This window comes from Artemia sp. Qi Xiang Cuo, chromosome 5 (genome assembly GCF_049724085.1).
Source record: "Artemia sp. Qi Xiang Cuo chromosome 5, ASM4972408v1, whole genome shotgun sequence".
In the NCBI taxonomy this organism is placed as follows: domain Eukaryota; kingdom Metazoa; phylum Arthropoda; class Branchiopoda; order Anostraca; family Artemiidae; genus Artemia; species Artemia sp. Qi Xiang Cuo.
In genome coordinates, this window is record NC_142798.1 from 78301399 (window position 1) to 78316222 (window position 14824).

At 34.7% G+C, this 14824-nt stretch overlaps 1 protein-coding gene across 1 annotated transcript in view; it reads right to left on the reverse strand.

The window, feature by feature from the left end:
- The window catches only part of Cdk1 (Cyclin-dependent kinase 1), a 42459-nt gene continuing 27635 nt past the window's right edge, over positions 1-14824 (reverse strand). The window contains exons 5-7 of the mRNA XM_089089015.1: positions 13627-13790; positions 9945-10086; positions 1-308 (exon numbers count right to left, since the gene is read on the reverse strand). Of these exons, the coding sequence (XP_088945141.1) occupies positions 198-308; positions 9945-10086; positions 13627-13790 (417 nt within the window). The 3' untranslated portion in view covers positions 1-197. The remainder of the gene's footprint in view (positions 309-9944; positions 10087-13626; positions 13791-14824) is intronic.

Consider the following 14824-nt stretch of genomic DNA (forward strand, 5'->3'; position numbering starts at 1 on the left):
TACACATTTTCCTTATAATTACTATTTTACCAGTAAGGCTTTAATCAAGTAAAAAAAAAAAGAGAAGAAATGGCACCCAGCTTGGAATCTAAGAAGCTTCTATGCGTTACAAAAAAGAAACTGTACAAGAATGACACTTCGCATGGTATATAGAATAAACAGGATCTGCAGCTTTAAATTTGCATGACTCTTTTTTTCTACTCTATTCCGTCAGCAGGAAGAACGGCTTTATCCAGGTCGTCAAACCAGGAATGTGCCAAGGCCCCTTTAGCACTGATACGATAAGCTGGATCATAGACCAAGGTTTGCTAGAAAAAAAAAGTTCAATGAAGAAAAAATGAAAGACTTAGGCTGGATTTACACTGATTAGAGCTGCAGTGATAGGCAATATTCACCTATTGCATCAGAGAGTAATTTTGTTACATATACATTTACACAGGATTTGTAAATTAATCAATATCTTCAAATGAGATTAGCTTTTCTATTAAATAAGCAGTTGTCATGGTTGATGTTTAGTGAAATTGCCAGAAAATTTTATATTTGCAAAATATAAAATTTGCAAATATAAGATTTGCAAAATTAAAGAACTTTTTCAACACTATTAAATTGAGTGACAAAGCAGCTAATATTAACAAAACAACATTAACAAACATTAATTAGTTAATGTTTTTTAATCAAATTGTTTTTAATTAATTCATCAAACAATATTAATTAATATTAACAAACGGCAACTAAATTACCTTGGCAAGTGTCTATTGTTCATGCGTGAACTAGAGGTTATAATAGACTGATTTCTTAAATACTTAATCAACATATGAATGCACTTACAATTGAAGCTTGAGCTGAATATCCTGGTAGTGTTATAATTGTAGATTATCCATATTCATAGTTACTAATTATGGGCTAATTTAATAGGAACACGGTTTATGCTCTACAGACGTATCATATTAAAATATTACTACCACCTGAAATTACGAAAAGACGGTAAACAAATTAATTTTCTCAAATGAGACAGTAAATTCAGTGGGAAATGACTATATTAATTAATGCTTCAATTACTTGTATGTCTATAGGCAGTCCCTTGGTTTGGAGAGCCCAATAGAACTGTAATTGGAATTTGATGAACTTCACGACAGCAATTAAGAATTTGTGGTATGACTTGAACGTGATATTAAATGACAATCCTGATTTCAAATTGGCTAATCTTGTCTATCACACTAGTTTACTAAGGGTCCATATCAAATGTGAAAGTGGTTCTGATTGGTTGGTACCTTCTTGATTACCACGTATATTTACGCTAAGTAGATTATATTATGTTAGTTAATAGTGAAACTACTTTAAACTCTATTTTTAATAATCTATTTTTAATAAGAGTCAAATGGAGCTATGTTCTGGGTTTTGGAGCTTTAATTAAGTGTTGTTTTTGGAACTAAGTCAATAGATCTAAGTTTTGACAGGAGGCAAATTTCACTTCAGAAGCAGATGTTCACGTCCCCCGATTCAAAAATATTCATGTGAGCTTTTTCAAGTATTATGTTAGCTCGATAAAACGATTACTTAACTGCATTGAAACTTACTGTCTTAAATCAGCAAAAAGATCTATCGATTTGAGGCATAATAATTAGTATACGTGTTGTAGATTGAAATAAAAATACGACCAAGAGTAAAAATATTACTCAAACGTTATAACTCAAACGATGTATCCACAAAGAAAAATACCAATCGTAAGGGTGACAACCCACATTTCTTATTCAAAGCCTGATGAGCTGATACTGAATTAGGTTTAACAATAGAGCACTAGAAAAAAGTAGATTAATTAAGTACATTAGGTCAGAGTCAGAAATCAACTATTATCCAAGGGAAAATAATTATCTGGGTTAGACAGAATAAAACTAGGAGTAAGTAGATTACTTAAGTTTGAGGCTAAATCTCTTAAATAAGTTGTTACTCCAAAAGAAAATTACATTCGAATCAAAATCAAAAATATACAAATAGGAGCTGGATGGAAACAGAAATAAAGCAATCTTCAAGAAGAAATTATAACTCAAACATCGTTTTCAAAATAAAACACTCGGATCGCAAAGGCACGATTTACTACTAAAACCTGATCAGTGGATATTCCAGTGATATAGGTTTAACAGGATAAAACTAGGAATAAGCATTGCTTAAAAATATCAAAACGTAGCTGTTTGAAATCAGCTGTTATTATATGTATATTAATTAAAAAAAACTTTCCACAGAATAAGTTTTCCAAGAAAAGTAAAGAACTCCACTAAACAAAAAATGAACAAAAATAAAATCAAAATCTTCCAAGCGTGAAACTACCACTAATCAGCATCGCTAAATAAATGAAACCCAAAACGAACAGAAATTACAATAAATAAACGAGTCAAACTCAAAATGAGCAGAAATTAACATAAGTTGGGCGCAAAACCCCTATGCCTTCCCAAGGCCAGAACATAATTTGCACTTTACTGAAACAAATAGAAATGTTTTCACTTTTATAATTTTAATAAATCAAATAATATTAACATTTTGATTACTAAATATCAGTATATGTATATTAAACTGACCATGCATATTCGTTTGTATTTTTTTCAGTAAAGTGCAAATTATGTTCTAGCCTTAAGAAGGCATAGGGGTTTTGATCGGGAAGGCCATTTTCAATCGAATGAGCCCTTTTCGAAGTTCCTACGACAACTTCGATACGAAGTGCCCTGGTCTAAACAACAACAACAACAAAAAATAATACATTATATCGATCTTTACTATAAAAATGTCAAGCCTTCCAATCACTTTCGACTATCAAAAAGGGCAATAGCTCTTTTGATTTCCAATCAAATGAGCCCTTTTTGAGTTTTTACGACAACGCTTTCTATAAAAACCTCATATGCCCCCAGGGCGTAAATTATAACCCTTACCCTAAGGGCTGTTAGGGTGGTTGTCATCCTCTAAGGCCTAATTTCCAGAACTATCAACTACGTTAAACAAAATGGCTATCTCAAAATTTTTATTGGATATGTCTGGGAAAATGGTGGGCGTGGGAGAGGCGTTAGTCGCTCTCCAATCACTTTCAACTATTAAAAAAGGCACTAGCCCTTTCAATTTCCAATCAATTGAGCCCTTTTGAAGTTTCTACGACAACACTTTAAAAAAAAACTTTATAGGCCCCCCGGCCAAAAGTTACACCCCTGGCCCTGAGGGCTGGGGGGGGGGGGTTGTCATCCTCAAAGACCTAATTTCCAGAACTTTCTGCAACGTTGAATAAAATGGCTATCTGAAAATTTTTATTGGATATTTTTGGGGGAAAGATGGGCGTGAGAGGGGGGTTAGTTACCCTCCAATCACTTTCAACTATTAAAAAGGGCACTAGCCCTCTCAATTTCCAATTAAATGAGCCCCTTTTGAGGTTTTTATGACAACTCTATAAAAACCTTATATGCCTCTAGGGGTGTGCCTGTAACTGAACCACCGTGTAACTGAACCCCAAGCAACTCAACCCCTGTAACTGAACTACCGTGCAACTGAACCCTCGTATAACCGAACCACCGTGCAACTGAACCCTCGTGTAACTGAACCACCAGGCAACTCAACCTCATTTAAATAAACCCCCGTGCAACTCAACCCCTATTTAACTGAATCCCCGTGCAACTCAACCACCGTGCAACTGAACCATCGTGCAACTGAACCACCGTGCAACTGACCCACCGTGTAACTGATCCACCGTGTAACTGAACCATCGTGCAACTGAACCACCATGCAACTGAACCCTCGTGTAACTGAACCATCGCGCAACTGAACCAGTGAACTCAGATTTTCAGTTCTCTAAAAATATTAGGCAACATCATTGGGTAAAACACAAGCTAGGATTTTTACATGTTCAACCTTGTTGAAATTGTTGTTTCTTAAATTCATGATATAAACGCCTGTCAAAAGTATTCACAAAAAAGCTTTGTTTTATTTCTGTAAAAGAAAAAGAAGACCCGACGTAACAAGCCATTAAAGCTGATTTATTACTCTGTTTTTCAGATGAATCAGAACTTTCGGGCGTTAAGTAATAAAAATATGTATTGAAAATGTTTGACCTTTGTGAATCTAGATAACAAATTTTGATCAGATGTCCTTGAGGAGATTGAAATTAAAAAGGACATGGGAGAGGGACTGGTTGCACTCCAGCCTTTTTTTTCAACATTCCTTCAACTTGCCCTGAAAGTTTTAACTTCATATCCTCAGGTTTATACCTTCAGCTGTTCTCGACACATTCCAGATACAAAGTCTTTTAAAACTGGATGCACATTGTACCTCTTGATTTAGTTGAAAATGTTCCAAAATATTTTCCAAACAATGTGACGGCTGATACCATCAGCCATTGTAAATTTTCCTGGTATTTCCTTTTCACAGCCAATAAAGAAATAATTGCTTTTTGATTGTGTTTGGCATTCTTCTTGACATTTCCCTAAGGTTTCATCTTATGCTCCAAGCTTTTTTTTTATTTATAGGATCAAACATGCCCTCTTTTCTTGATAAAAAAAAAACTTGTATGTTAACAATAGGCAACTTGTATAACTTACAGCCCTTGCACCAGAGGCTGAGGGTTATGAACCATAGTTATTTAACTATGGTAGAGTTATTTAACCTTTGAACTGTTTTAAATAAAATGGCCGTCTCAAAATTTAGATCGGATGTATTTGGGGAAAAAATAGGGTAAAGTAGAAGCCGTCCGATCACTTTTAACTCTGAAAAAAGGCACTGGAAATTTTGATTTCCAATCGAATGAGCCCTCCCCCCCCAAAGTTAACAAACAAAAATTCTCTTCAAAAACCTTATGTGTTAGCACTGAGCAACTAGCTTAACTTACAGCCCTTGCCCCATATGCTGCTGGTGGGGTTGTTAACCCCAAAGGCATGGTTATTTGACCTTCAGACTATTTTGAACAAAACGTTTATTTTTATTTTGATCGGATGTATTTGGGGGGGGGGGTGTCGGTTAAGAGGGAAAGGCTGATTGTCCTCTGATTACCTTGGATTCTTCAAAATTGAACTGGAACTTTCAATTTCCAACCGAATGAGCCTCCTTCAAAGTGTATCAGCAATTTTTTTTGGAACAGCTTAGCGTATCAAGATGAAACTTCTGGGGCATCTACCTACTACTACTGCTATTAATACTGCTGCTACTACTACCAATTCAACACTATTATTACTACTACTGCTCCTACTACGACCTCTGCTACTATTAAACTAGCACTATTAAGGCTACGCATATCAAGTTGAAAATTTGACAGAATGGGGTATTTGAGGTGGAACTTGAACTAAATCAAAAGACACTATGTGCATGTGATTTTCAAAATGACGTATCTCAAAAAGGGATTTGTGTATTAAGTTGGAACTTTCAGAGAGTGCTTAAAGGGAAAGTCAATTCACCAAAAGGAAATATGTGCACGCTCAGGCCTGGATTTACCACTAGATCCCTAGGCTCCGAACCTAGGAGTGCATAATGCCAGAGGGAGCAATAAATTATCACTGAGTAGTTTGTTCCTGACAAAAACTGGACTGATATGATTTATCATTGCCAGGTGCACTCTGCCGCCACGCTGCCTATCCACAGAAAAGTGACTTTAAAACAACACAGGAATTCCATGGTTACTTATAAACTGTCAGATGTCTCCCAAGAATGGTAGTTGAGAGTTCGGTATTACCGCTCTCTTTCATCACTTTTCGCTCATCATTTGTGCTCTGTTAATTGTTTCCATGAGCCCCGAATTTTTGGGAATAACCCTGAAAATCTTGCAAAAACGGAGCGGCAAAAACGCTTGGTTCTGAAGCGTCAAAGCTTTAAATCCGACCCAGTGCACGCTACTGCTAATGCTATTACTATTTTAATTACATTTACTACTACTGCTAATACTATTGCAACCGCTTGTAAGCTAAAAGTATTAAGATGAAAATTAAGCAACTACATGAACATATAGGTTATCAAAAGGATGTATCGGTAATGGGATAGCAACAGCTAATTTTATCAAGTTGAAACTTCTAGAACTTGATGAGAGGAATCTTCAGCTGACCAAAAGGCAGTATGTTAATACTACTGCTGCTACTAGTGCTATTACTATTAATACTAGTAGTAATACTATTACTGGGAATACCATTACAGCTGTACCTAACGGTAATGAACGGTGTGAAGGTGGAATTTTCAGGGAATATTGAGGGTGGAAGGTAAACTGAATCACATCACGCCATCTGTATACACGTTGCCAAAGGGCGCATCAGCAATATCCTAGGGACAGTTTGGTGTGTTGAAGAAAATAAAAGGTGCTCTGTGCATACTGCTACTAATTCTACTACTGCTAATGCGCAAGCTAAGGGTATAAAGGTGAAGCTGTCAAGGAATATTTTGGTAGATACTGAACAGAATCAAATTGACTATGATTATACACATACTCAATAGGGTTACAAAGCAATATCTCAAGAACGGCTTCCATTAAGAAGTTAGACCTTTCAGGATAAGTTGTGGGTGGGGGACTTCGAACTAGCCAGAAGGCTCCATGTATATGCTACTAATAATACTACTGCGATTACTGTAACTAATAACGCCAAGAGTATTAAAGTGAAACTTTTAGGAACGTTTAGAGGATGTTTTAATTAAATAAAAATATTATCTACAAGCAGGTTTTCGAAAGGGCATATAAGCGATGTCGGTACTTGTCAATTAGCTGAAACCCACGGGATACATTATATAGGGAAGATATTTCAGAAACTAGTCAAACGGGTTTCTTTTAATAGAGAATAGGATTGCAGACCGTGGTTTGTCACTGCATTTACAATATTTAAACTTTTGTTTTCTGGGGTTTAGGGGGAAAGAGATACCTATGTTAGTTTGTGTATTTAATATGTGCTATGCTTTACCCCCCACGCCTAATGTGCAAATATATAGCCGAAATTTGTTTCTAAACTATTATATTTTCATCCTATTTTGTTTTATTTCATTAGCATTAACCAAACTTCACTTCTTGCGTGGGTTCCAGCTAATTGGCATGTACTGCGATATCCTATATATCAGAGGCCACGCTATACCGTTGCCTATAATAAAGACCATATGGAAGGGGTCGTCGTAGAAACTTCAAAGGGGGGCTTATTCGATTGGAAATCGAGAGTTCTAGTGCCCTTTTTAAGGGTCAAAAGTGATTGGAAGGCAACTAACATCCCTTCCACGCCCACCAGTTCAACAAACACATCCAATCAAAATTTTGAGATAGCCATTTTGTTCAACGTAGTTGATTTCCAGATAGAAATTATGTTTTTGAGGAGGACACTCCCCCACAGCCCTCAGGGCAAGGGTTGTAAGTTATGCCCTGGGGGCATATATGGTTCTTATTGAAGGGATGCTTTTTTTGTTGTAATTTCTTATCATTTTGGGTTTGAATTATTATAGGAATTTTTTTATGCTAGTCTTTGGTTTAATATGGCTCTTCATTTTTATTTGAACAATTGTTTTTCGAAAGAATCTTTTTAAATAATTTAAAAAAAAGGCAACAAAAAGTGATTTTTTTTTTATCTAAATTCTCAAAGTTCCGATATTTTTAGCACAGATTTTTATTACTCATCGTTCAGGAGAGGCCTGATTCATCTACGCAAGAAAAAAATCAAACCAAAAGTTTCCAAACACAAAGAGAAAGTAGCTTTTGTGTCGGCTCCACCGAAGCAGGTAATTAACCTTTTTCAAACCAAACGATAAACAACTACGAGCGTAGAAAATACCACAAAATGAAAACAACAAAACAAGCAGTGTTAAAAAAAATTACAGTATGTAGACGGTGAGAGCCGCCGTTTATCCCCCCCCTCCCCCCCCCAAAAAAAAATATCCCTTAAGGAAAATACCCCGCAGAAAATAACACCTCACGGAAAATACCCCCCCCCCTCCCAAAAAATACCTACCCGTGGAAAATCCCCCCCCCTAAAAAAAATACCTCTTGCGGTTGCTTAGTCTCCAATCATTTTAGGCTTATAAAAAAAGACTAGAAATGCCTGGGGATTATCAAACAATTTCTACCTCCATCCTCCTGTCGTCTCCCCCTTAGAGCTAGTTCTGTATTTATTTGAAGGCTCAATGAGAGCTGAGATGTTTTGGCATCAAAATGCACCCTTTGAGGTATCTCCCTCTCTTCCAAGCTACAAAACAATCAGATAACCCCATTGCAGAAGTTTCAGTTCCTTTTTAAGTTTTTTTTTATTTGCCTATTGCTTACAAATAGTCTTTGTCATTGGGAAACATACGGAAATTTTTTGTGTGGGGGTTTTCTGGAGAATCTTTCATGAGAAGAAAGTATTTGCACGGAAGGGGGGGGGGCAAGATTTACACATAAATTCCTCTTTCCCACTTCCCTTAGAACTTCTCAATTAAACTAAAAAATAACACAACTCAAAAAAGATTTTTTAATTTTGAAAACCATAATTTCCGCCAGGGGGGTATTTTCCAGGTGATGGGGTTTCCGTGGGTGTAGGAGGGAAAATTTCACGCGAGGGAGGGGGTAAACGCATAGACCCGTAGAAAGTGACAGGATGAAGGGAACCCCCATTAACAGACATAAAAAAGAGAAATAAATCTGGATTTAAGAGTTTATAACGTCCGATTTTCTTTGTTTTTGTGACAACAAAACAGAGCCTTTTTATAAATCATCTTGACAGTAATTAATATAAAGACTTAAAAAAGCAAGTAATTCCAACAAGGTTGAACATGTAAAGATTCTAACTTGTGTTTTACCCAATGTAAGTAGGGTGGTTCAGTTGTACGGTGGTTCACTTGCACGGGGGTTCAGTTATATGGTGGTTAAGTTATACGGGTGTTTATCTAAATGGGGTTGAGTTGCACGAGGGTTCAGCTAAAGGGGGTTCAGTAGCACGAGGGTTCAGTTGCACGGGCGTTCAGTTGCACGGTGGTTCAATTGAACGGTGGTTCAGTTGCAGTGGTTCAGTTGCTTGGGGTTCAGTTACACGGTGGTTCAGTTACAATGGAACCGCCCCTAGGGCATAATTACAACCTTTGCCCTGGGAGCTCAGGGGGGTTTGTCATCCTTAAATACATAATTTCCAGAACTTTCAACTACGTTGAACAAAACGGCTATCTCTAAACTTTGATTGAATGTGTTTGGGAAAATGGTGGGCGCGAGAGGGGGGTTAATTACTCTCCACTCACTTTCGACTATTAAAAAGGGCAATTTCAATTTCCAATCGAATGAGCCCTTTTTTCAAGTTTCTACGACAAAGATTTCAATAAAAACTTATATGCTCCCAGGGCATAACTTATAACCCTTGCCCTGAAGACTGTGGGGGAGTGTTCTAATCAAAGGTATAATTTCCTGATTTAAGTTTGATTAGTAACCGAATAATTTACAAATAACAGTAAGACGAAAATAAAACTACAAAAAATTTTCGAGAAAAATTACTGCTCAAACGGCGTTTCCACAACAAAACACACGGATCATGATGGCAACAAGACACAATGATCACCCAAAACCTGATCAGCTCATACTGAAGTGTTCTGGGCTTGATAGTAAAGCTTCATATGTCCGAAATCAATTGTTATTCCAAGGGTGAAGACATTCGAAGAATAGATAATATACAAACAGATGATCAATAGAAATAAAACTACATACAAGAAAACAAAAAAACTAAGTGGTGTCTTCACAAAGGCAACTTCCATCCATTTCTCGGATTTGGAGCAAGAACTAAGGTTGAGGAGCGGGGGGGAGAGGGGTACTGTAAAGAATTTGCCCCTATAATTAGTAAATCTTTCGACACTTGGGAGGGAGGGGGCACGTGTCCATAAAATACCCTCTGGATCTACCCCAAAGGGGAGACACAGAGACATACTTGTTATTTAAGATCTATTAATTTGAGATTAAAATGAACTGGATTTCGATCTAAAATATTAGAAAAAAAAACGATTACCCTTAAAAGATCTAGTCCACTTTGATCCAACATTTTCATGGTTTGCGCCAGACTATCTGTAGTCCAATTTGGAAATGTTTTCTTGTAATCTGGCAGTTCTGTTACACCTGGCCAAATCTCATCTGTTGGTGTCCGTAATACTCTGCGAAAAGAACGACAAAACATTTTCTATATGCTTTTTTCCCAGTTTTCCATTATTTCACCAAACTACTTCCATATTTTTTTGTATCGCCTGGACTTGATTAGTATTTAATTAAGTTATGCTCAACATATTCATAGTTTTACCTGCAAACAATATATTTTCAACTGGATAATTCTAATCTGCTTGTGTTCGTAATACGATAGAATGGAAAAAAGAAACATATTTCTATACATCTGTTTCCAACGTATTCCTTTAATTTACAAACTGCTCTTATATATATTTTTAAAATCATATATTTCATTTATATATTTTTTTTATATCATTTATATTTCATTTCATTTCATTTATTTTATTTCCTTTATTTATTATTATATTTATTTATTATATATTTATATAAATATATATTTATTTATTATATTTATTTATTATTATACTTCATTTATTTTATTTCATTTATATATTTATAAATCATTTATATATTTTTTAAATCAGCACTTAATTAGCTGCTGCTCTATACATTCATAAACTTCGTATGCATCAATCAATAAATTTCACCGAGTTCAATCTCATCTCTTCGTTATATTCTACAGGAACAAAGAAATATCTACAAAAGGTAAAAAAAAACACATTTTCCATTTATTTTTACCTAACTTTTTCATTAATAATTAACCTATTCCATTAATTCTACTTTATATTGTCAAATGATTTAAAATTAATTCTTAATTGACTTCTGGTCTATATATTCATATATTTTAACATACAGAAGATATACTTTCACCTGGCCAAATCTCATCTGTTGGTGTTGGCAATACTTTGCGAAAGAATAAAGAAAAATCTACAAAAGAAACAAAGAAACAAAGAATATATACTTTTCCGAACTTCCCCATTAGTTTCAAAACTATGCCAATAATCTAATTTTTTTAATTCAAATGAATCAAAGTTAATACTTAATTAAGTTTTGCTCTATATCTTAACACACATCTATATACAAAAACTGTTCAATTTTCAGAAACATATAAAATGTATATTTTCGGAAATATTTTTTGAAAATAAGCAAAAAAAAGACTCATTTAAAATGTGACACGAGTTTTCGCAACAGGCTTATTTCAAGTTACAAAAACAAAACATATAGGTCTACTTCACAATTAACATGGAAACAATATGCCGTACTAAGAACATAGTCGGTATGGTTGCATACTTCCTTCCGTAAAGAAGTTCCAATCAAACCTTTTGGGTTATAATATAGAAAAATATTTTCTGATTAAATGGAGCGATTTACGAAAGTATCCTGTTCAGCTTTCCTTAAATCTGGGTCTCTTACAATTTTAACGAGTTCTCCCGCTTGGGCAAACTATGGCTCAACTGAAAGAAATCACAAGATAAATTATTGACTCCATTAACCATTCGAGATTTTTTAACCAGATCTAATGCATCCCTTCTAAATTGCAGAGATGGTAGACTTGGGCTACTTAACCTTCACTCATCAGCGAGGCCGTATCCAGGAGAGGGAGGGTATCCTCCCCAAATTTTTGTCCGACTCGTAAAACCGTAAAAATGGCATATAAACAAATTTTGGATGCATTCCTTTTTATAGACATCCCTCTCCCCGAACAAAATCCTGTTAATAACATTGCTCATATGGTTTCAAATAAAGGAAAAGTGTTAAATACTCGTCTTTGTACTTTTTCAATAAGCTCTGACCCTCTGAAGTTTTAGACTTTATTTGAAGTAGAACTTTGAAGTAGACTTGAACTTTGAACTTGAACTTTGAAGTAGACTTGAACTTTGAACCTCTGAAGTAGACTTTTGTACATTCTGTGTTTGCTATACATCAAAAGATATTCAGGAAACTTAATATGTAAAGCTTAACTGAAATATATAAGACAATGACATGACCTATTGTTGAATCCTACTCATTTGTGTGAAATCCAATAAGAAAACCTGAGTTGTAGCTTGTTAAAAAAGTGCGAAGACAAGCATCTAAATGTATATTCTACCGGAAACCTTCACTTTTGGATAATATGATGATAATGGATACATTAACGGATAATAAATGAAAAGAGCGGTGAAATATTGATAAATGGAACAATATATTACAAGAGATGAGGAAAGCTTAATCATTTCTCTTGCTTTCGTATATATTAGAACACAAACATAAAAAAATCATAATAGAAAAAAAGAGAGCAGCAAACAACAAACTACAATGTTTTTTTTAGTATTTTTTACCCCCTCCCACCCTCCCCCACACACACAAAAACAACTTTCGGATCAGTGTGAAAGACTTTCTTGTGAACTAACAAACAAAAAAATACTTTTACTAAAAAAATTACTGAATAGCAATTTAGCGCTATAACTCCTGTTAAAGCGCTGAAAAACCCTTCCTTATCAATACTGTTTCGCACTAGCCTTGCATTTTGTCCTAGATCATCACTCTACAGGATTGATATTTTCTTTTTTGGTGGGGGGAGTGTTATAAAAATAGGCTAATAAACGTGTTTTTTTAAATAAGGCGTCCTCTCTGCGGTATGACATATGGCATAAAGTACAGGTAAAATTGATATTTTAGAAGTACAATAGCACGAAACGTAAAAAAAGTACAGTAAAAGAAATATTTCAATTAAACGATAGCATTTAAAGTAGATACTAGAGCAGGTACCGTTTAAAGGTTTTAAATCTTGTTTTATCTGTTTGAAAATATTGAAAATTAAAGCCACTGTGAAGAGAAGATGTTTATTAAAAAAAAGAAGCAAACAACGGCTAACATATGACTAAGCATTGTGGCAGCACATTCAATATTAACGTTTCACTACCTTTTAAATTATTCAGCTTTAATTGAAATTGTTATCCCTCGTTAGCTCTACATGCGCTTTATCATTAGTTCGATTTTTTATCTTTCACCAACTACTTTATATTTTGTATTTTATCCGTTTATGAAATGCTTTTAATACTTCTGACATTGGCCAAGGAACTTCCTTTTTGAATGTTCCTTGCCTAATTTTTAGAATATTATTTCTCTTCTCTCTTCAGGTTCCTACATATCAAAAACAAAAGGCAATTTTGATATCAATCCATAGCTGATATTCAATTCTATCCATCTGCCGAATTACATTTTTGAAATTTGGTGGACATGTTTTTTAGATTGAAAATTAGTTGAGTAAAAGGACAATTTCCCTATTTTTTAAGCAAGTTTAGAATTTTTCCTAGAAAAATATTAAGTAACATCATAATTTTGAACCGGTGACTTGATAGATCTTTTAACTAATGAATCCACTGATATTAGTGTGTTGTCCTTTTTTTTTTAGCAATTTTGAGAGTTAAAGGATTGTAGTAAAACCACTTGATTCAGATGGAGCACATACTTTAAGTTACCATGTAGTTCGTTTGAATTGATCATAACTATTTCACTGATCTTGATAGACTTCCTTTTTTATAGATTTCCTCGAATTATTTTATTGGATTAATCGCTCAGAAGTTAAATTCAAGCTCAAAAATGTTAGCTAGTGGAAGTAATTTTGAAAAGAAAACTTTGTCTAATCTTACCTAAATATTCTATAGAGTTGGTCGATTTCTGAGTCTCCTTGGAAAAGCGGTCTTTTAGTAACCATTTCTGCCATAATGCAGCCAATACTCCACATATCAACTGGGCAAGAGTATCGTTGAGCCCCCAAAAGCACCTCTGGAGCTCTGTACCACAAAGTTACAACCTTAAAGAAATTCAAGTTATTCCTACTTTTTTTTTAATACAGATCAATACATAAGGCCGGCTTTAAATGGTCTGAACCTCCTCCCTCATCCCAAACTTGAAAAAATTTGGAATATTAACTCAAATTTGATTTTTATTGTTTCTACACTACATAAAGTGTATTCCTGTTAAAACGTAAAATATGTGTCTATTCTCTAAACAGAAACATGAATACGACTTAGAGTCAAGATTTGAACACTCAGAATAAACCCACTAGAAACTCTGTCAAAAAGTCTAAAAAAAATAAATAAAATTAGTGAACGAAAAACCAAAATATTTAAGAAAACTATTTAAACAATATTTGCCGAATTTAGCTTGGCTTATTTACATCAAGCGATCTTAGGCCACCTTGTCCAATCATTTCCAATTTTATGCTATTGCTCGTTTTGATACTGATGTTTCAAAAATTGCTCCCTAAAATATTCCAGTGACCCGCTAGTGCAGGAGAAAAAAGGAAGAAAAAGAAGACATCTGGGTATCAAGCTATTTTAGGAATACCAAGAAATTTCTTCCATAATTAATTCTTCTGTTGACCTGCATAAATAGCATCTATCATCAACGAATAAGCTTCGTATTTGAAGGATTTTCTTTCGCTTAGTAGTTTTCCCAAGACTCTTTTTTTTCACTGGCAAATGGTAGGCATACTGAAAAGTGGGTATTCTAAAGGGGATCTTTAAACAATAGTTGTTGATCATGGGGATTTCAGTGGTAGACTTTTTGTGGTTTCAAACCTTTACACTCCAGAAATGACAATAAAATCAAGTTTTAATGCTACAAGGCATTTTGTGATGTTGCCAGGACGAAATTATAAAATGTAACTTCTTTAAATTTAATTCAAAATCCTTCTAACAATTCCCTGAAAGTTACAACTTGATACCCTTAACAGTTTCTGAAATATTACAAATACGCCCTTTTGCACCCGCGATACACTTAGTGTCTTTTGATTTAGTTCAACATCCCTCACCCCTAAGATATTCCTTTAAGTTTCACCTTAAC